Source organism: Amphiura filiformis, unplaced genomic scaffold, assembly GCF_039555335.1.
Source record: "Amphiura filiformis unplaced genomic scaffold, Afil_fr2py scaffold_78, whole genome shotgun sequence".
NCBI lineage: Eukaryota > Metazoa > Echinodermata > Ophiuroidea > Amphilepidida > Amphiuridae > Amphiura > Amphiura filiformis.
In genome coordinates, this window is record NW_027305542.1 from 389,182 (window position 1) to 412,608 (window position 23,427).

Sequence of the window (23,427 nt, forward strand, 5' to 3'; positions counted from 1 at the left end):
CCGGCAATCACAACATTATGCCTTATGTTAGAAAAATAATTATCATGCACAAATCACAGAGTTTTATTTAAAACAAACTCATATTGACCATAAAAATGAATAGAAACAGCCAGCTCTCAACACACGATATTCATAATTCCAGCACCAATATTGTCCAGTGGAATGAGGTTGTGGTTATTTGGGACGTTATTGCGTTTGACAATCTCAGCGCCCGGGAATTTTGAATAGCATGTGATGAGAGATGGCTGTTTTAGTTCCGTTTTTATGGTCAATATGAGTTTGTTTAAAACCATGTGATTTGTGCTTGATTCTGACATGTTGCTAGAAAAGTATGAAAAACACAAATGCACTTTTGCGCATGCATTTGCAGGTAGAACCACGCTTTGGAAGCAAGATGGCATCTGTTTAAAGGGTTAATTTCTGCTTAAAAACTGATAGAAACCCTTCCTGACAATTACTATTATATATTATTTTATCATTTTGGTAAAAGATAAACCAAATTTAATTATTACTGATTGAATTGAATAAAATTTGACAGAAATTGTATGTTATGGCTTTAAGCTCCTGAGCAGTCGTCATTGCCAACCATCTCATAGCATGTAGACATCTATCACATGGTTGGTCATTGCCAACCATCACTCATAGCATGTAGACATCTATCACAGGGTTGGTCATTGCCAACCATGACTCATTGCATGTAGACATCTATCACGTGGTTGGTCATTGCCAACCATCACTCATAGCATGTAGACATCTATCACATGGTTGGTCATTGCCAACCATCACTCATAGCATGTAGACATCTATCACAGGGTTGGTTATTGCCAACCATGACTCATTGCATGTAGACATCTATCACATGGTTGGTCATTGCCAACCATCACTCATAGCATGTAGACATCTATCACACGTACGGTTGGTCATTGCCAACCATCACTCATAGCATGTAGACATCTATCACATGGTTGGTCATTGCCAACCATCACTCATAGCATGTAGACATCTATCACATGGTTGGTCATTGCCAACCATCACTCATTGCATGCATACATCTATCACATGGTTGGTCATTGCCAACCATCACTCATTGCATGTAGACATCTATCACATGGTTGGTTACTATTTGTTGCTGTTTGTTTCCTACATCTTTCACATAATAAATGACTTCCTTGCATGATGTGTAGAGTGTATGGCGCTGTCACTATAGATCCGTCTGTAAAATACAATTATGGCAACAATATGAAATATTATATCGCAATTAAAGTGGTAACAGTCATTAAACACAAAAATAGCCAATCACATACATGATTCTGGGTGTGTTGGCTGTCTTCTCAGAAGTTATACATTAGGCCTAATATAATGAGGGTTTGAGTACAAGTGTTCCAGCCAAGAATTATGCCCTTAAATATTTTTTTTTTTTTTTTTTTTTTTGTTATGTGAGATTATTTGTACGGTATGATAAAATTGTTATTAAATTCGGTTTAGAGGGTGCTACAGATTACATCCAGTCTCAGAGTCCGTATCAGGCTCAGGCTATCCCCCAGCCTGATACAACTCCTGGACTAGATATAATCCGTACCACCCTCAAACCTCACCTATAGTAGGAATTCCAATTGCATGAACGCAGCTTTCAATAGCGTGACATTCTTTTTGCAACTGCGCGATGTATGCCAGCTTGTGCGACTGTGCTTGAGTAACCCGGAAGTGAATCCAACCATGCCAAACCACTTGTGATTGGTTAGTATTGTATCCAAGGTCGTGCGTTTGCGTTGTAGATTGAAATATGCGATATACGATCGCAGTTGGATCGAGTACAGCTGTTGAAATCTGCGCTCATTCAATTGGAATTCCTACTATAATAACTAATAGTATATGGCTATGTTTTGGTCTTTGTTGTCACTGTAAAGTTCATTATTTTCTGATTTTTTTTTTTTTGTACCAAAATCTCATTTTTGCCAAAAATTGAGTAGAGGCAGTATTGCAATGTTGCCTCAAATTAAGCTCTTAGTCATTTTACATTTAAAATACAAAATAAATTTAAAAACAAAAATCTGACCTTGATGACAAAGTTGCACTTCTTTTCTACATTTGTGCTGCCATCTACTGTAGCTGGTGTTGCCATGGTTACTGTCGTGAAGGCGGCCATCATGAGTTCATTCAAATGAGATGTACATGATGTTTCCTCTGATTGCACTTTCTGATAAGAAAAAAGATAAACAAATCCAGCAATACAGTCCAACCTCCCTTGTTGAATAATCTTCAAAGAAAACATGTTTTTCAAAGCCACAAGACTTTACTGTAAAAAGAATATCTTTTTGCTATGTACAGCAGTGCAGTATTTTAAAATACCATTTTTTGCAGTGTTATCAGCACATCTGCATTTACCCTACTGCTCAAAGTGTGTTTTTGCTATCAGAAAGGAGATAAGGAATGAAAAAGGAGAGAAGATGAACAAAGAAGTTGTAATTTTTCCACAGGTTTCAACCTGACCCCTTGCGTGCCAAGCACTCCATCAGCGACCTGACACCATGTGCCCTTTCGCTGAGTTAGGGTGATTGCAAATCACATCATATGCATGCATGCTGATGATTTTGCTTTGTAAGATTGTACAGAGAAAAAAGATTTTACAGAGTTCGGATTAATTTCTTGTAACCTAAATTTCAGCACTTGTAACATTCAGTGATTACAAATTTTTCTAGATAAGTGAAATGAAGATTTATTTAGATATCACTTATCCAGCCCATACCACCTAGTCTGAATAAAAGAGTTTGAACTTTTAATGAAGTTACCATTTCAACATGAGAATTGAACCTAAAGATCAATATTAATTAAATCGGTGTGATTTAAGAGGCAAGAAGCAATCTCTTTCCTGAACTTCCAAAGAGACTCATAATGTATATGTCTAAGGTATAAATACAGGCATAATAAAAACTATCAATTGTGATTTATTGATTTTGAAATGTAACCAATAATAGTGCTCAACTTTCTTTGTATTTTAGTGTTCTAAGCATCACTAAAAATTGACCATATCTCTAGACTGCAAGTCCAATTGTGATGGAGTTTTCAGCAAAATTGAGGTCTGCAAATGGCTCATATAAATAATGAACTTGAAGGAGAGAATCAATCAATGAAATATCTAGAATTTATGTTAGACACTTACAATAGGTTGTATCTTAGCTTAGGGTTAAGAGTTATATCCATTTTTTTTCATAAATATTAGTGTAGATGACAGTCTCAATAGATGTGTACAAGGTTGGGGATTTAAAAACAAATTGATTTATTTGATTTGAACTGCTATACCCCATAATAAAGTCAAAAGAGACCAGTAGAATGCTGGACATATGTGCAATCATATCAGGTATTTACTAAATTCAAAACAAGATTTCAAAACCAAAATCAAGGGAAGAAACCTGATGAATTCTGCACTTTGAAAATGAATTTTTAGCTATAGATAAAATGACATCATAGAGGCATTTTAATTGTATCCAAAAGTTGTAGAAGCATTTTTAGAAATGAAGTAAAACAGTTTATCAAAAATGGTAAAAAAAAATTGATTTAAATAAATGATTTTTGCATAAAACCACTTGATTTAAATTGTGCTTTTCATGCTAGCACTGCTTGTTTTGGGTGGAAGGGGGGGGCAGGGGTCGGTGGTCATATGAGTCAATGAGGTATATTGATACATGCTAGGGAGGTAAAGGGCTCAAATGCACGATCTTGGGTGACAAATTCTATAGCTTCTATACCCTTTTCATTCCCAGCATGCATCATGTTTGCCCATCGATCTCGATCAGCAATATACCTTATTAAGATGTAACAATCCAAGTTATAATATCTTACCTGTAATATCCTCTGTAACTTTTCATCTTGTGATGTAATAACTAAATCATACTGCCTACACTGCGCAGGTTGTATGACGTCATGAAAACTGTTGCGTATACTACAGAGGGCATCCCAATCATCAGCTAGTAATGGCTGATTCCACTCAGGCTCGCATTTAAACCAACCAGATTTGAATAAACTTGTGTAGTCTGAAAAAAAAGAGCAAATGATATGTCTTTTAATAACAAACCACAATGTAATGGAGTACGGATACATGTACATATACTAAACACATCAATTTACAATCCATGTTTAGTCTCGTCTCAAAGTGCCAATGTTTACAGTGGCTATCACAATCCCTTCACTTTCTTCACATTCATGACCCCAATCATGACCATTTCAAATCAAGATCAGAAAAGTTTGGAAAACCAAATGCAGTTAGCGGTACTTATTTAGTAACCCAAGGGATCAAAATAGCAGACAAGAAAAGTGTGAATTACAGTAGCCTTTTGAGCAAAAATACAGTTTATTTGCCAACCTCAGCATGGGTGTTGATAATGCTCGCCAAGTGCTACATGCTCTGTTTACAATGCTTTAGCTTGAAGATGCAGATTATCATACAATATTGAGTTTTTGCCGATAAATTCCAGAGCTATATGCTAGTTTCCTCTCCATGCTATTTCTGTACTTTCCTATGTAATAATCGTAAATTTGCAACAATTAGACTAGCTATACCAGGATATTGACAAAAAGAGATGGTCTGGTCAGATCTAGTAAAAAACTTGCTGGTCAAGGTACATCAGATTTCCCTTAAAATGTTCCGTTCGGGTTGGATTGGGTTTGGACGGGGAAGTCCAGGATTGGGTTGAAGTGAAGCTTTATTTGGGTCTAATCTCATTGGTGACTTCATATCTCACTTACTTTCATTAGCTAGTCCCCTATGAAAGAAGGCATCCTCTGTTAGGTGTGGTATAATAGGAGCCAATGACCTCATGAGAACCTCTAGTGTGTGGTGTAAAGTGGTCTGACAGGATCGTCTCTCTGAAGAGTCTGCACGCTCATTGTATAGTCTGTGAAGAAAAATAACATACAAGTAATGAATGTACATAACTATAATGGTAAAACAAATTTCATGTGACATAATATGGACTGTTCTATTCAACAAAGTACAGCAGAAATTTCTGTATGTCCTTTCTATGAATAAGTTAAGCATTTTCAACAAATACAGAGAAATCTTGTGTTTATCCTCCCTTGGCACCAAACCCTAATAAAACAACTCACATTATAGGAATCAACTCTCACACAATACAGTACACCAGGCTTATCCATGTGTTTGTTTTAAAGTAAAGTTAACTCCTATGAACCCATGTGCCACTTTTAAATCTGGCTTTTTTACATAACGAACCATTGTGACCACATACAATGATGTGTGATGCTATAAATTGGTCCACATGTTTGAAACAAATAGGGCTACACATACCATTTTGTATTTTTACATTTCGTAAAATAGTTTTTTCCATTTATTTCAAAAAGTGTTGGGGACTTGTGACATCTATCTCTCGCATACATAGTAGTGAATGAAGTTATATTTTGAAATATACATTTTTCCTGTTGTTTTTGCTCTAACATTTACATACATGTACTATGATCAGTTCATAATAGGAGTGACTCATAACATAGTGGATTGATAAAGAATGGCGTACACACACCTGGACACAGCTCCCACATAAACTGCGCTTTCGATATTGCATGACTGAAACATTTGTGAATTTACACAAGCATAAGCTAGGACTAATTGATGTAAGCAGTAACAAAAACTGAATACTGATTCCCGCCTACGAGCTGATCATAGTATAATTCAAAATTTCCAAAATTAGTCCAAGTGAATCAAATCTTGTCGCAAATGAATTCCTCATTCTTACCTGTCTTTCACCGTATCCAAGTAGAATGCTGAAATCTTGTTATTGACCAAGTCAACAGCTTTCTGTGTGACTTTGTCAAATTCATATTTCTCATAAGCTTCCTTCACCTCTTGCCCATACTTGAAAAGATGATGTATTAAGTACTGGTCTAATGGTAGCAGGTCATTGTGAGGTTGAAGTTCAGAGGTCGCATCAAAGTCATACAGGTTGCCTAGGAGATAGCGAGCAGTGTTACGAATCTGAAAATGACCACATTATGACTTTTAATCAGCAACAATTTATTTTAATTTTTGAAGAATACAATAACAATCATAACTAAGTAGAGCTGCTTTGTCTATTTGGTCCAAAGTTCACTTGTATAAAAACTCAATTATAAATATTTACAGAGAGCAAGTGTAGACAACAATTGCATGTTAACATGATCAGAACTCGCTACATGCATTTGGTCCTGGAGAGATTTTGAACCTGGGACCTCTCGCACCAAAAGTAAAGATCTTAACTAGAGTGCCACACTGTTCCCTATTCATCATTTCATGTTTACCTTCTGTACATGTTGTTGAGCCACATTGAGGTGACTATCACTCATATAAACCCTGTTTTGCCAGTCAGATTCAGCCATCCTCCATCTAAGCACATCTGCTCCATATGCAGGCTCTTCTTTTTTGTTCTAAAATATGCGATAAAAATGAGGTTAAATTACTCAAAGATCATGTAAGTAACTCAAATGTAAAACTGAAAAAAAATGACAGAATTAGAACTATAGGCTCTAACTATATTTTGGTTATTACAAAATTCTACTTGTTTGTATGCTTTGGAATAGGACATTATGTATCGCTAATCCAACAGATGGGAGCTAATATATATGACTCTCTTTGTTATCTTGCCCTGTTATATTCACAGCAAAACATGTTTTGTTTGTTCAACCAGTCGTTCCAGGTGGACACACACTTGGGTCCTGATGGGACCGGGCTCAAACAAAATACTCAAGCCAAGCTTAAAAGCTTAAATAGGCCTGCTGGCCTGTATGAAGAGAAAACTAAACTGGCCTCAAAAAGAAACTTATAATTTTTCACAAGGTCATATCTTAAAATCCTCTCCATAAAAATGAACAAAAATTGCACACAGGATTACTTCAATACTCTACTCTAAACACTGGTCAGTAACCAAACAGTTGTCCAACTAACACAACAGCAAAATGCACTGACATGCAACATCCTTCCTGGACCACATTCACAGCGCAACAGATTTCTTTGGCTGGGTTCCAATTATTTGCCTGTACATGAACAAAAATTACACACAGGATTACTTCAATACCTACTCAACTCTAAACACATGTCAGTAACCAAGCAGTTGTCCAACTGACACAACAGTAAAATGCACTGACACGGAACAGCTTCCGGGATCACATTCACAGGCGAATAATTTGAACCGAGCCAAAGAAATCTGTTGCGCTGTGAATGTGGTCCAGGAAGGATGTTGCATGTCAGTGCATTTTGCTGTTGTGTCAGTTGGACAACTGTTTGGTTACTGACCAGTGTTTAGAGTAGAGTATTGAAGTAATCCTGTGTGCAATTTTTGTTCATTTTTATGGAGAGGATTTTTAAAAGATATGACCTTGTGAAAAATTATAAGTTTCTTTTTGAGGCCAGTTTAGAAAGAAACAGAATAAAGAAAAAGAGCAAGGAAAAGAAAGGCTGCTCCCAACAAATCTTATGAATATCTTACTCTATAGTGAGTTATCTTTTGTTGCCCAATATTAATAAACACTTTTGTCATTCAGTGTAGGAATTAAACATTGTTCACTGATCCAGATTTGTCAATTTTCTGACCAATGCTTGGTCCATCCCATTTTGGCTGCATAAAAGAAGTTGGACTGTATCCCTTTCTTACATTGCAATAGAATCTATGGCTGTAACCAGGGTTCCTAATTCCTAGTTATGTGGTTTGGCTTGCTGTAATATCTTTACAAACAAAGGTACTCAATACTGGCTTTTGCAAATTCTGGAATTTAGACATGCCGTACAATCCTTTTGATCGAAATTTGATACACATTGGCAGATTTTTACCCACCATTTGCACCACAAATAACTCCAAATCTAAGATGATTTATTGAAAAAAATGTAAAGAAAAGTTCAATTTATGTACAGATTTTGATTTTTAAAGTTATTTGCTTCAAACAATATTTTTAAAAACCAAAAAACTGACATACCAACTATACTTGAAAGGTCCTTCCATCCATAGAACAGGGTTGGTTGTTGCTGTGTTTTTATTTTGCCTAAGCCAATATCTCACATATTGAGCTCTCTAGTCATATCGCTACCACAAATTCAAACCTCAATGACACAGAGTCACTTGGATGTTGTGGACTTTTTCAACTTCTCTACTCTTATACCATACACCATGCACTTAATGTGAAAATAAGAGCCATAAGCAGGGACAGGCGATTTGCGCGGAAAAAAATAGCAAATTGCGCGGAACTTTTTTTTCAGTGCAAATCATGTATTCCTGCCCATAGTAAAAAAAATAGCCAATTGCGGCGAATTGCGCGGAAAAAAGTTCAGCGCAAATCGCGCTGTCCCTGGCCATAAAACACCTGCCTGATTGATACATGTGCAGTTTTCGTTATAAGGAGGGAGGCTGTTACCATGATTGCCTTACCTTTTTAGACGCCTTACGACCATTGACTATGACATCTGGGTCAATCACATTGCCTAATGACTTGGACATTTTCTTGCCTTCACCATCAAGGGTAAACCCATGTATTAAAAGAGATCTGAAACAAATGATGACAAAAAACAAAAATATTATTACATTTATGAATATTATCAACATGTCTTAGATATCATGATATCACTGCACAACTCTACCTGTAGGATTTATTTCAGATGACTGAAAAGGGGTTTTTTAAACTCAGAAATTCACTTTTTTGTTTTCTTTATTTCTTGATTTCGGATTAGAGGTTAAAATAACATTATGGCATAAAGGTCAAATTGCATTAACTTTTACAAAATATAATAACACATAAAATCATTACCATATCTACGAAATTAATTACATTACAATTATTGCAAAAATACACAGGCAATCTTTTTCTGATAGTGAAAGCCATTGTTGTTTTATAATTTTGTGAAGGAACTATGTCACAACTTGTCACAGAGTTACGAACCAACCATCAGGAAAATTCCTCGGCGACTCCAGCGTGATGTAACTCCTACCACCTTGAGATCACAGGTCAATAACACAGAGCCAATTCACATCACTAGGCCTGATGAAGCGTCAGAGACATGACGTGATAATGTAGTCAACAAAAACAGTAAGTCCAGTTGAAAAAAAAAGATTTATAACCTAATCTAACTTTATGCAGATTTTTGGTCAATTTTGTCCCTGTATTATCAGCCAGGGGAAAGCCCCCACTGTTGGTATGCCTCTGGTGTTTATTAACGTTAACTCTTACTTATATGGTGCTCTATCAAGTAATGCAATACTAGTGAGTAGGGATGTCTGGAACCATGCACCATACTGGTCCTCTCCTTCTAGGTATAGGTCTGCCTGCTGTCCAGCATCTACATAAAATAAGAAAAAACAATTTTAGTGGTATAGAGTTAGTTGCAATTGATAAATCATAGATAGACCTTTTAGTCATTAAGCGCAATCCAATTTATGTGTTTAAACACAGATAAATTGGATTGGGGCCCTAATTAGGTTGAACACAGTATTCCTACAATCAAAGAAATTAATGTTGGCACACTCTGGCATACTAAATGTAAATCACCACCCCTCTCCCCCAGTTCAATGTTGATGAAAGCACTTTTTCCATTGGGCTCTCCCCTCATCAAACATAGTTATACTAATTTCACTGAACTATCAAAGCAGCAATTCCAACATATTGTCAAAGTGTGCCAACTATATATTTCCTTGATTGTAGCTGAAGTGAAACTAACCTTTTAGTACATGTGCCCATGATGCACCAGCATCAAACCAAATATCTAGGATGTCATCTCCTCTGATGTATTCACTAGTAATGTCAGCCTTGCTCTGCAATGCAATCAAATTAACAGTTCACATTGTTATAGTGAAACCAACAAGCAAGTTGTTTTCTACAGGTTTTGAGATCATCTAACAATGGTATTAGGAAGCCAAAGAGAGTAGAACCAAAGAGTACCAACTCAGAATTGTACCATTCATAATGCCATGGTAAATCCGCCATATCGGTTTGGCACCCTTGGCAACCAAAATAGCATACTTGTAACATTTGTGTACAACTGTACATCCATATCAAAAAGATGCACTTGTTGGCTACTACATGTGTCACTTTTTACATAACAGCAAGGAATAAAATACCTGACTCATCTCAAGTTAAGATCACTTAAAATCATCCCCAATTCACATGCTGGTTTAACAAAACATAACAACAAGTATTTATATGCACCTTTGCCTAGGGATTCAAGGCACAAGAGAAAAAAACACCAACTTTTTTTAGCAAAAATACAGAAAGCAATGGCAGTAAAAATTAAAGAAATAAGTGAGTTTTGATCAATGACTTAAATGAGTCCAGGCTGATAGCATTCTTGATTGTAGATGGTAAACCATTCCAAAACCTCGGGACAGCCACTGAAAAGGCTCTATCCCCAGCACATTTCCTGGTTTAAGAATGTTCTCTGTATTTCTAAACCATGACTTGGTTATGATTTGAAGTGATCTCCACTTGAGATAAGTCTGGTATTTATTACTACCTGTTACATAAAAAGAGACACATGTAGCAGCTGACAAGTGCTTCCTTTTGATATGGATGTACACATTTATCAGCAAAAACCTGATATTGACTGATAATTTTCATCTTCAATCTTGAGATGATAAAAGTTAGTGCACATAGTACCTGGTGCATGTTATCGGCACAATGCATTCGCTCAGACATGCATACATCAAAGGTTAATGGGCACATGCATAAATAATCTGGTGGTAACATATTATGCGCTCCAAGACAGTCGGTGCTCTTTGGGGCTACACGAGGGCAACACACATCCTTATAAGGAATTGGTACAATTTTGTCATATTAAAAACACTTGTCACTCAAACTAGTTTTGGCTTTGTGCAGTGTTTATCAACAGCACCATATGTGACATGATCAAGGGGAATGAGTCACTTGTTGACCCTGGTTGAAAATGAGTTTTACATATGTTGCTAAAGAGAACATTTAGAGCTTTCAGAAACTCAAAACCTCATGTTGGTACGACTTTTCTTTGCAAAGGAACATCAATTCATCAATCGCTGAAAACAATATAAAACAAAAGAATTTTAACTCTTTCTTTGCCAATATCTCAAAATCAGTATTAGCCACATCCGACTCATTTCCCTTGATCGTGTCACATATAAGTCCCACCTGTTGCAAGACCTCCTTGGGCAGTAATTCTTCCACAGGATGATTCCACCAACAGTCACTACCATGCTTCTTCACCAGTTCAATGATGTGACCTATTGACTCTCTGACACAAAGTGAGACAAAGAAAAAGTAAAATATTGTTTGTCAGTGATTTAAGACATTACAGATACAGCTCATTTTCAAAATCATCATAACCCTAAGCTGATAGTTTGTGATGCTATCTTTATTAGGCCATCTTAATTTTATAGTTTGTCTCAAAGTCCCTATGCACATTAGTAAAATCACCCACTCTTTGCATGTGACTGAGTAAATAGATTTTTTTTACGCTGTTATTTTTTGTCCAAATTTACCATACAAAAATCTCATGTCTGACATCATCCGACGTAAAATAAGAGCCCAAGTCGTAAATCTCAATAAAACCCTTCCTCTTGAACACAGTGAAACTATCTATTGAAAATTCCCCGACGTATTCTTGTCAAAAAGCTCGTCCAAGTTTGATAAAAAAGTTAAAGTTAAAGTTAAAAAAAACCTAAAAAAAGACACATTCCGCATTAGGTTTTATGAAATAAAGATGGCCTTAAGACATTTGACTGTATCAGTTGTGCAATGTACAGGTGTACTACAAGGGGAGACTTGGTCAGGTGTTGTTGGAAAAAATTCCAAAGCACCCATGGAGTAAAATATAATGTGCACTTAAAATCAAATGCCCAGAATTCAACTTCAAAGCACACCAGTTTTTGAGGGTGTGTGCTTCCTCAGAAAGATGGTAATATGCTTGTGTTTCTTTGTGTTTGTTGTGTCAATAAATCTATTCTTCAACTTACTTTGTAATTAGTGGCTCATCAGTGTTCTTGTTATAGAATACCGGTATAGGTACACCCCAGACTCTCTGTCGTGATATACACCAAAACGTGCGGCTTGTTAGAGATGATAGCATGCTGTTTAAGGCATGACTAGGGTACATCTTGACATCATGTAGGCATTCCTGGAGAAGAGATAAATATCAAGTCATGAATGAGAGGAAATTTGAACACTTCTTTATTGCCCTGCTATATTCTGATGACTTTCAGGAAACCATGGCCCCAGACTCTCCCACATTTAGGCTATACTGCGTCTCGTCTCAAGTTGAGAGTAACGCCATGTTGGATTTCATAGTTGCAGATTTGAATCAGTGCGATAATGCAGTTGCATCATCACCAGCCTACAAACAAATTGCCCTTCTATGCGTGTGTATACGCCCTGCTGGATTGGGTTAGTGCGTATGTTCGAATCTGCTACTGTGAAATCAAAGATGGTGTTACTTGAGATGAGATCACATGGTTGTTTGAAGGGATCATTTATTAGTTTTTCAAACAAAACATCATGTACAACCAAATTTTAGGCTTAAACAGCTAAAGGTGATATTATGCTAATGTATACAGATGCTTTTGAGTCATTCTCAATATTAATTGCCCCTCTTTTACAAAATGATTCACTTTTGTAGCATTTTTTACAGCTTTTTCGGATATAAAATGTATCAATTAATGTGGCGCTATTTAGTTACTGGAAATTAGTCTTTCAAGCTTTAAATACATATAATTTCTTTTAATTGTTTGATAAAATATGTTTATAAAATTTCCTAGTTGCTTGTTTCACCTATTCCATCTGTTTTAATGGCAGTATTAATCAACTACCTCTTGCAAATAAAGAAATATGATTTGGGATAAATAGTGCCATCTATAGTTTGCATTTAGTTAATAATGAAACCAATTCTATATACATCAAACAACCATGGAGATAGACTATAGAGTCTGTAGCTTGGCAACATCTTCTCCATCTTCATCCTTCACACTCTTGTTACAAATATACCACCATGCATCAACTGTAAAGACTCTTATCTCCATGCATACAATATCTAGTTCATATAAGTAAAAGTTATAGTTTCATTAGGGTTAGGTTTTGGTTCAAGGTAAATATAAGGTTGGACTTGAAGTATATATCTGGATCCTTTCAAGTTATTTTCTTAAGGCAATAGCATCTTACCTCTGCCCTCTTCCTGATGGCCTCTGTATCAACAAACCACTGTTTACTTGCCCTGATGATGATAGGTAACTTGGACCTCCAGTCATATGGGTAGCTGTGTTCATAGTCATCAACATGTATCAGTGCGTTGTTGGCTCTTAGCAAATTCATGACTAGAATTAAAACACATTCAATATAAATCTCTTTATGCATCAATAGTTTTGAGGAAAGAATGTACGTGTGCAGGGGTTCTAAATTATATTTGCTTGAGAGCAACAGAGGGCATAATAATATACCTATTTTTTTCTATATTTACTGTACCTTTCAGATTTGGACCCAAAGCTGCCTATTGAGAACTCATGCACTAAACTATAACCCTGCACTACTTGTACATGTGCCTTTTCAATTGCAATGCCATGCCTCAGAAACAAATTGCCCACCACATTAAGTGGTCAAGAAGATTTCACCACCTTCACAATTAGACCCACTTCTTTCCCATTGTGTAGCTCTTGTCCTTTTTCTTGTCTTTATTATTTATGTTTACATGTTCACACTACCAAGCAACAATAGCACTTAGAAGAGATTACACATAAATACACACAATTTAATTTATACAATTCCCCAAACATAGCATATACACTCCATGGTGGGCATACCTGCATCATTAGCATCAACAAGGACATTCTTGCCAGCAAGTTCAGGACCAGATTCTGGTGTAAAGATTCCATCTTCATCCACAAAGCAAGTCTGAAATCACCACAAATAAACTGGTAAGAAATAAGATGCTGGTTTATAGTAGCGAAGAAGAATTTGTGATCCAAAGCAAGTAAATGGGCATAATGTTGAATATAAGAAAATTGGTATGACAGGCTGAACAATATCCAATATTATTATTTCTATCTGGCTTTTGAGCAATACAACAAAACTATGTATTGTACAGATTTGCAAATGTACACAGATACAATACAATATTCTTTTGAATATTGTATGCCATCGCGCATCACCAAGGTCACAGCACCAACACATGTCACAACAAATCAGCCACCGTACCGACTCACAGGAGATTTTATAAACAAGTAGAAGGACAAACTTAATTTGCAGTAACAAATGAATTTTATATACCGGTGCACCGTTGGATATCACATTACCGGTTCAGCCGGTCAATGTGTGAAAACTACAGTACATGGTTGCAGCCAGTCACTATGTGAGAATGGTCAAGTTTTTGTCAGATGTGGCTCTGACTTCATCAGGACTGGTCATCATATAAAATTCAGTTGTTATGGAATCCTGTTGTGAAAGCCTATCTACTTATTTAATTTGCAGTACCAACAAATAAACCATATCATAAATTCACTAAACTTAGACCACCATTTAGATCAACATATTCTTTGTAAATGTTAAAACTATTTACATCTCAAAACGTTGCATGTTTGGTGAAAGTTTACTAAATTGGGATTTTGAAGTGGGATTTTGCAAACATTAAATTTATTTCTGTCTGATCGAAGCTTTAGGGCAAACTCAAGTTATTGACAAGAAAATCACTGAAAATTAAGAAAGATTGCAACTCTTGGCCACAAGTCTCTTACCACAGGTAACTTATGCTGGATGCCAATCCCATAATCCTCTGCTCCATGTGCAGGTGCTGTGTGTACAAACCCAGTCCCTACACTCATCTTCACATGTACAGCAGGAAGCAGAGGAACCAGTTTGCTAGGAATTGTGGGATGGCTACATTGGGCTCCTGTTAGCTCATTGCCTGTTTAGGAAATTAGAGAAAGCATAATGGTGAACTTAACTGGTTATTCTTAGGATATTTAGGATATTTTTTGCAATTCAACTACCAAGCAAAAAGTAACACATGCATGATTCCTATTTCAGCTCAGCAGGTCTTACAGCTCTTGAGATTAATGTATGCCATTTCATTTTACAATCTTTTTGGACAGATTCCCTCCATGATGCATTGCACAAAGTCATTTGATGTTGATTTTTTCTAATATTTTCTTTTAAAAGAATATATTAAGAAGCTGACAAATAGACTGTTGAAGTTTCTATAATGTTTTGCTTCCTCACCAACCCGGATTTGGCAAGTCCTCTGTACCTCAGTAGATGTCATTCTCTTGGCCGGACTGATGTCGCTCACAGGAACAAGCCTTGTAAAACCAACCTTTGTTAAGCTGGTTGCTATGTGTACGTTTGTCCAAAGGGGTAATGTTCCCAGATGTCAGACCGAGTAAATGGTGCAGGTCTCTGCAGGTCTGCAGTTCCTAGGGATGATCCCCCTCTTTACAAACAGCTACATGTTTGCAAATTGAATATTCACAGGGATGACTGTACTGTACACAGTACTATAATAACTTTACATTTATTTAATTTACTTAGAAAACTATCGAAGACATTTACTATATTAAGTTACCTTGAATAACTTGTTTGACTTCCAGTTGTCTTCCAATTGCCTGTGCAATTTCTGAAACTCTTTCAGCTCCTAGCATAAAATGTTGTCCTGTCTTTACACACAGCACTACAGCATAGTCCCTAGCTGACATGTAACAGATCGCCTCATTGGCTGGTATTGACCATGGTGTGGTAGTCCAGATGATTGCACTCAAATCAGGATAGGTGTCTGATAAGACCAAAACAAACAAACATTATTATTAGTAACAGTTCACCTCATTGGTCGAAGTCAATCAGGGTGTGATCCTCATTGCCCTCCAATCAGAATAGGTTTCTGATTCAACTGAAAAGCAAATAAGCCAGGCAAGCAAGTAACAGATCACCTGATTGGTCTGAATCTATGTGGTCTTCAAGATATTACACAAAAATCAGGATGGCAGAAATACCTGATCAATCAAATAAAAAGTAAAAACCAATGTCAGACTCAGAATCACCAGTAATTCCATGTCACATGTTGCTGGTAATGTTCTGAATATTTACTACATAGTGCAACCGCTTGGCAACTTGATTTTATTCAATTTAAAGGGGTGTGGTCTAATTATTTTATTTCTGTTTTCTATCTTACATTTACAACTACCATTAAAACAATATGTTCTAAATTTTGAATTGTATTCCTCCACAATTTTTGTTCACACCATATATATGAAACATATATATGTTTTTTTTTTATTATTATTTAGACAGGCTGGCTTCCTTAATATGAAAACCCGCAAGATACTGTCATCGGCCTTAATTTTATGTCATTTTGATTACGCTTGCTCTTCGTGGTATTCGTCAATTTCTCAACATTACAAAAATAAACTTCAAGTCATGCAAAATAAGACTGTCAGATATATTTTGGGTTTGGGGCCCCGTTCCCACATTGGTCAAAACGAGTTGAATAAGGTTGGGATGCTTTCAGTCAATGATAGGGTTATTCAGCTTAAACTAAATCATGCTTTTAAGATTTTTCATAATCTGGCCCCTGAATATTTAAAATTGTATTTTACTGGTATATCTGCAGCTCATAGGCACAGTACCAGGGGTAGCCCATACAACTTTGTTGTTCCTCTTTGTAAAGGTCAAGCTAGTCACACATTCTACAACACCACTATTCATCATTGGAACGCTTTGCCAAATGGAATCAAGCAAGTTAATAAAATCAACACTTTCAAAATTTTAGTCAAAAAACACCTTGCTGGTCAAGCTAATTAATGTGAGCTGGTCTCACTTCATGTGCAATATTTTGTGTTGGCGTTTAATATTTTTTTGTCTTCAGTGTTCTTTGCATTCCCCCTCCCCTCATATCGTTATGAACACGGCAGAGTGCCGAATACGCAAAATTGCTGTTCTGAGTAAACGGCGTTTGAAAATCTTGGTAACATTCCATCGGTCTTTCTAAAAACTGAGAACATTCTTGAGTACTCATTTGAAATGTATATTATAGAATTGAATGTGCACGAATTGTTTGCAATAATTAGATGTTCTGAAACAATCGATATCATCCCGCCAAATGGGTTTTAACAGCTATTCGACTTTATGCTGAATCCAAAATGTCTCTATCGCTGCACAACTAGTTGTATACGAGGTCGAATACGCATTCAACTGCGTGTAAAACCATAGCGCGCATTCTTGATTTGGGGCTTTTGTGTAAAAATTATTGGTTGGCTAAAGGCTGTAGACTTTACATTTGATATATAAGTTATAAAATAGTCATCACTGTAATATTTAGCAAAACCCGAGGATTTTTAACCAATAATAACAATACTGGCCTATATTTTGCATGCAATTTTTGGGATTTTACGAGGGCGCACTCACATTATTAAGCCATAGCGATATCACGTGGGGACTGTTTGTACTTATATTGGTATCACTGATAGACGACACCTTCAGCTATCCGTTGGTATCAAATATAAGAGTATAGGACATTTAATATAGAAAATTCGGGCTTTCCAGCTATACAATACTACAGATCAACCTGATTTGTACAGCGAAGTATACTGATTCGTCTTTTGGTCGAATTCATTAATTGCACTCAGGCGCGATTCGTCCAAATCAAAATTTCGGTATCTCGTCAGGGAGTAACATTTACTATTAAGTTTTGGTGGAAATAAAAGATCACCTGAAACATAATCATAAGCATACAATAACTCAATTTACTCAAAATTCTCGATTCGTCACTCTGCCGAATTCATAACGATATGTTTAAGGAGCCCAATGGAAATAAGCTTTTCTTTTGAAAAGCTTTTTGGGCTATCCTTGGTGCTCTGCTGTTTTATAATGTTTTTATAATGTTTTATCATCCTAATGTGTTGTTTTTAAAAATGTGTGCATCCTATATTATTGTTAATTGTCTATTTATATGTAAACATTGTAATTTCTGAGTACCGAATAAAATCAAATCAAATCAAATCAACATATTTCGGGTCTTACATTTTACTGGCATAATGAGAAAATATGAACTTTCTTCTGATACCAAAAGTTTTGATGCAGCAAAATACAGGATGAGGCTGTTGATCAGGTCACTTATTCCCAATCTATAATGTATTTTTATTAGGCCTACCTAATACTACACCCTACTATCATAAACACAGGATATACTGTAACTCCAATTTTTGCGGAGGATGTCTGCCTTTTGTCTTTTCCGTAAAAAAAACCCTAATATATGCTTGTAGATGAATCTCTGATGGTATAACTATACAAAAGCAACATTACATAGATATTCTAATCCCTCTAGTTAATTTGTCCCATGAGCTTCATGAGGTTCAACAAGTATATTTGAAGTACACTCACCTTTCAAAGCAGCTAATTTGTCCGGTAGTGAATGTACAGGAAACCTGGCATACACAGAGGGTGATATGTGCTTAGGGTTGTATTCTAATTCTGCTTCTGCAAGTGCTGTCCTGCAAGTAAGAATTACCATAAATAATATCAAAACAAAAATATATACAGCGATAAGTGACCATAAAATTAACTGCATGCATGTTTTGCAATGGGAAAGAGGTTTTTTTTTTCTTCCATAACTTCCAAAAGTGTTTACTTTTTCAAGTTTACATACCCCGACTTCCAGGTACCATAACTTCAACATTATTTTGCTGCTATTGAGTGAAAGCATTCAAGCTCAAAGCTCTAAGAGTTGCCATAGTCCTACTAAAATTTTGATTTTCAAAGTAAACAGCTTTCCAATGACCTTGTCATAAAATCCAACATCAGCAATAAGTTAAGTTTATTTTCAGTTTCAGTTTTATTTACAAACAAATCAAAACATACATTTAGGTAACAAAGTGAAGTCTGGGTTACCAAAACATTATGACCACTCAAGCAAATAGGAACTTTGTTTTTGTGCTGTAGGACAATTAATGAATCTTACCTAGATGAAGGTGACCAGTTGACTGGTTTAAGATCCCTGTAGACATACCCCTATGTAGAACAGCGTAAGTAGAATTATATGATTAACAAATAATTTTAGTTCATACTAGCTATGATACTTTTGATTTGATATTTTGCTTTGACTGATTGATTGATTGATCAATCGATCAAATGATTGATTTACTGATATTAAATCTCATTTAATCAGTATGTACAATTAGGAATTCAATCATGTTTCACCGTTGTTCATCGCAGATTAACAAATGCGTCTGCGTAGTCTGCATGGTTTACGTCTGCATGGTTTACCGTACGAAGTAAACCACGCAGACGTGCCGGACGAGAGTTGTATGAACAACGGTGAAACATGATTGAATCCCTTTCAACAATGAAAACAAGCTAAAGATGTCTAGTTCACATGATTGTTTTCATTCGGAATGTCCGTTTGTCATTGCCACTCAAACTTAATACAAGAAGATTGGTGATTTTTCTGTCAATATCAGCAATAAAACTAAAATATAAAGCGGTAATGTTTAACCGCTACCTCAACAAAATAGTGTATTTTTATGCGTTCCAGGCATGAGACAAATTTTACATGCTCTTGCGTAACGCGTACACATAACCTTGCATTTGCGTAAACACTACTGGACTGTGGATTCATTACGGATTAACAACGGTTGGCTCCTGTACAAAGGTATAGGAAGAGTAGTTGAATATGTGAGCAAGAGTTACTTCTAATATTTTCCGCAGACCGGTGCATTTTTTAGTATCAACTTGGCAAGTGCAGCTCACCTTTTGGTACATTTTATGAAAGACTTGTAGTTGTGTGGCCTCAAACTCTTTGTCATATGTGTAGTAGCAATTATTGACCCTGAAATAAATCAAATGCATAAACAGTATTAAAAATGGATAGGGTAAAAAAAAACTTAGCAAAGAACATTTTCTATCACAGACAAAACCAAAATGACATTTCATACCAAAAAAAAAATAATATGCAAACTGCTTTTCACAGACCTCATAAAAGCAACAATCAAACAGATAATGCACAATGGTCTGTTTGCACAAAAAGAGTTAGAGCAGGTCTAAGGTTAGACCTGGTCTAACTATGGTGGTTAGACTTAGGAAGGAGTCATTTTTGTTGTTTCGTATTTTTGTTGTCTTTTCTTCTTTTACTCCTAGCAAAGTCCAAAAGTTAAAGTGCACCCATCTAATATTTTAAAGCTACATGTATTTGCCCTTAACATGATCTTAAATAATACAGAATAAGATATACCAAAGAGTTCCTTCTCCATAGGACTAATTTCCATATTTAGACCAGGTCTAACTTGTTATGTGCATACCAACCAATAAGTTTAATGAAAAGCAACATCATGATTTTGATTTTATGTTGAATTTTGCATCCTCTAAAGGAGTCAATTATGGATCAATTAAGATTTGGCTTAAATGTGATAGCAACAATGAGTCGATGTCAGTGCAAATTCATGCAATGTTTTTTTGAGTTACTACATACCAACAAGAAGAACTCAATTACTTTTGCATTTCTCTGCTTTCATAGCTCTATCATGTTCAGCATATGAGCCAGGTAATTAGTCAAAGTTGCAGGCTCAGAAATGCGACGCAAATCAATTCGCGCAAAGATTCTCGTAAAACATCAACCGGGCGAGTCCACATGGATTCGTGTTGTGCATTGTCAGTTTACAGAAAGAAAAAACTATGTACCAAGTTTGACTCCCGGTTTGACTATTTATGATTCATTTTTTAAGCAACTGAACCCTCAAAATGGGTTATTATGGTATAATTTACTTAAATCATAAATAATTTATATTATACAATAATATTGATTTGAGAGGGTATTGTAAAGCAAAAACAGCCATCAGTTGCGTGCCGATGTTTTGTTCGCAAGAGCAACCATCTTGGATGACTAAATCATATTGTATGAGGGCAGTATCATTGTGAGAATCCAAATGGATTCGCCCGCACTGCCACAGATTTCTGGGCCTGAAGTTGTAATGAAAAAAACTGTCACTTGATTTGAAAATTTTACATGAAGTGCCTGCTGATACCAGCCACCACAAGAAAATATTGAGCAGTTACCATGGTAACACACCATCACACTTACCAGTCAGCCATGACACCCCATCTTTGAAATGCTTTCATTTGGGTAGAAATTGCTTTCTTGGCAAATTTTCTAGCTGTTATAAGAAAAGATTTGGAAAAAGATAAATAATAATCTCTCACTTTTCAACAAAGGTTCATGGCATTTACCTAAAATATTAATTGAAATCAGGCATGTGACAGATTCTCCACAACCACCCATCCATCCACCAATACTCTTAACGTGGGTCTACTTTTCAGCCTACATGTAGTGGTATGGTAAAAGCCTAACAATTCCCGCCGATTACAAGCTGATCAAAGTATACACCAACTGATCTACTTCAAACATTCCACCACATACCAGCCACCTACCACCCACACACATTCACTCTTATCTATCAATCAAAGATTACCTTTGATTCTGATATCTTGCGGTGCCATTTTCCTGAAGTCACCTTTGCTTTCTGAGAGTGCTTTGAGTTCTATGGGTAAACCATGGCAGTCCCATCCAGGCACATAATGCACTTTGTAACCTTGCAGTAACCTATACCTGTTGATAATGTCCTTCAATATCTGAAAATAGGAAAAAACATAATAACCGTTTGTAAGTACAGCATAGATAACGTCCCCTCCACAGGATGAGAACTGGTACAGTAACTCCATTCTCGCATTGGCAAATAATGACAATATCTATGCATACAGTCATGCATGTGGGGTGGGGGTGCGTTTGCATTATAAATACTTCCGAGGACTCTGACATAACAACACACCGACACACCGAGGACATTTTTTTTACCGAGGACCTAAACACGCGTCCTCGCAATGCAAACCTTGTTACCCCCCTACTACCCCTTCTATAGCTTAATGTCCTCGTAGTGTTAACCGGAATCAAATTTATTCGGTATTACCGACCTCTTGAGCACTTGACATAACAACCCACCGACAAACCAAGGACACACACACTTTTGGACATTTTGACACAATTTCGTCATTTTTTCAGGTCCTCAGAAGTATTTGTAATTCACGGGGGGCGGGGTGGTGGTGCACACATGTGTGCGCATTTGTTTCATTTTACGATTAAGAACTAACACCTCTACATGTACCTTCTTCTATTATGCAAAGGAAAGTAAGTGCTGTGTCCAAAACATATTCACTTTATAGTCATTCTAAAGAGGGGGGGTGCACACATGAGTGCGCATTTGTTTTATTTTACGATTAAGAACAAACACATCTACATGTACCTTCTACTATTATGCAAAGGAAAGTAAGTGCTATGTACAAAACATATTCACTTTATAGTCATTCTAAAGATATTTTGATCTCTTTACCTTTCTGTGAACATTACATGTTTTCAATTTGATCTCCACACAGGTGTGTGGGATAGGGGTGTGCAGGGGGGTGTGCAGGGGGGTGTACAGGGGTGGGTGTGCAATTTGAGTGTGTGTGTACCATACAGCATATTAATGTATTTGTTTTGAATAAGACAACATCAGTGCACCAATTGGACCAAGTTCACTGCAGCTCTGAGCAGATATAAAATGAAGATAGCATAAATTGTGACCCAGTCAACATTACTCGAAAGAAATCTATGTGCCTGAGTTTAGCAGATGTGCATGCCATCCATGACTATGGTTGTTTGATGGCATGTAGATCTGTTTTCATTTTTGTTGAACACTGATGGTGCTATTTATCTTAAATCTTGTTTGCATCTTTACAAGAAATAGACGCTTGCATCATAGCATTAAAACATCATTAAAATGATACATGTAGGCCATATGTGTAACACCATCTGGTCCATGGGGTTAAATACCACCATGTATTACACAGGTTTCAATGGGAAAATGGCTAATTTCGGGTGGAATTTTCTCATATTCAGAACTCTCACAGCTAAATGCCACTAATATCAGGTGAAACTATATGATTTAGATGCCAAATGTTTTCAGTATATGATAGCCTAATGTTACTACAAGGTAATTATTATACTCAATTTTCAAAAATGCCTCCTTTGGCCCCCATGGAGCAGATCATCTCACATATAGCAAGGACATTTTCAAACTACTGTTTATCGTGAAATGAAAGTAATAACTGTTTAAATGCATGCTTGAACCATATTTTGTACTTTGCTCTCAAAAAAATGACTTTGGCAAGTAGGGTGACGATATGTGTATATATTGGTGTGAAAGCTTTTGTTGGTATTGTACAGTCGGAAAATTATGCAATGTTTTGTTAGAAACATTACTAAATGATCACATCAAACAATGTGTCGAATGTATTGTACATTACCTTATTGAGAGCATGTCCAACATGTGGATCTCCATTAGCGTAAGGTGGTCCATCATGCAGGCAGAATTCATTGGGGTTCTCTTGTTGTTGCTCTCTTTGCCAGGAGTATAATTCTGAAAACCCACAGAC

General features: G+C 36.3%; 1 protein-coding gene across 1 annotated transcript; it reads right to left on the bottom strand.

Moving 5' to 3' along the window:
* Positions 1–1,073: 1,073 nt before the first annotated feature.
* LOC140144761 (isoleucine--tRNA ligase, mitochondrial-like) lies at positions 1,074–23,427 on the bottom strand (the record flags this gene model as incomplete). The annotated part of the gene is made up of 21 exons (XM_072166567.1): positions 1,074–1,213; positions 2,057–2,197; positions 3,841–4,031; positions 4,744–4,892; positions 5,745–5,983; positions 6,286–6,411; positions 8,403–8,517; positions 9,199–9,307; positions 9,686–9,779; positions 11,125–11,227; positions 11,949–12,109; positions 13,147–13,298; positions 13,782–13,872; positions 14,712–14,881; positions 15,539–15,745; positions 18,349–18,458; positions 18,926–18,975; positions 19,714–19,792; positions 21,041–21,113; positions 21,429–21,588; positions 23,299–23,427. Coding segments are annotated over 21 exons (2,661 nt in total), but the record flags the coding sequence as incomplete, so codon positions are not given.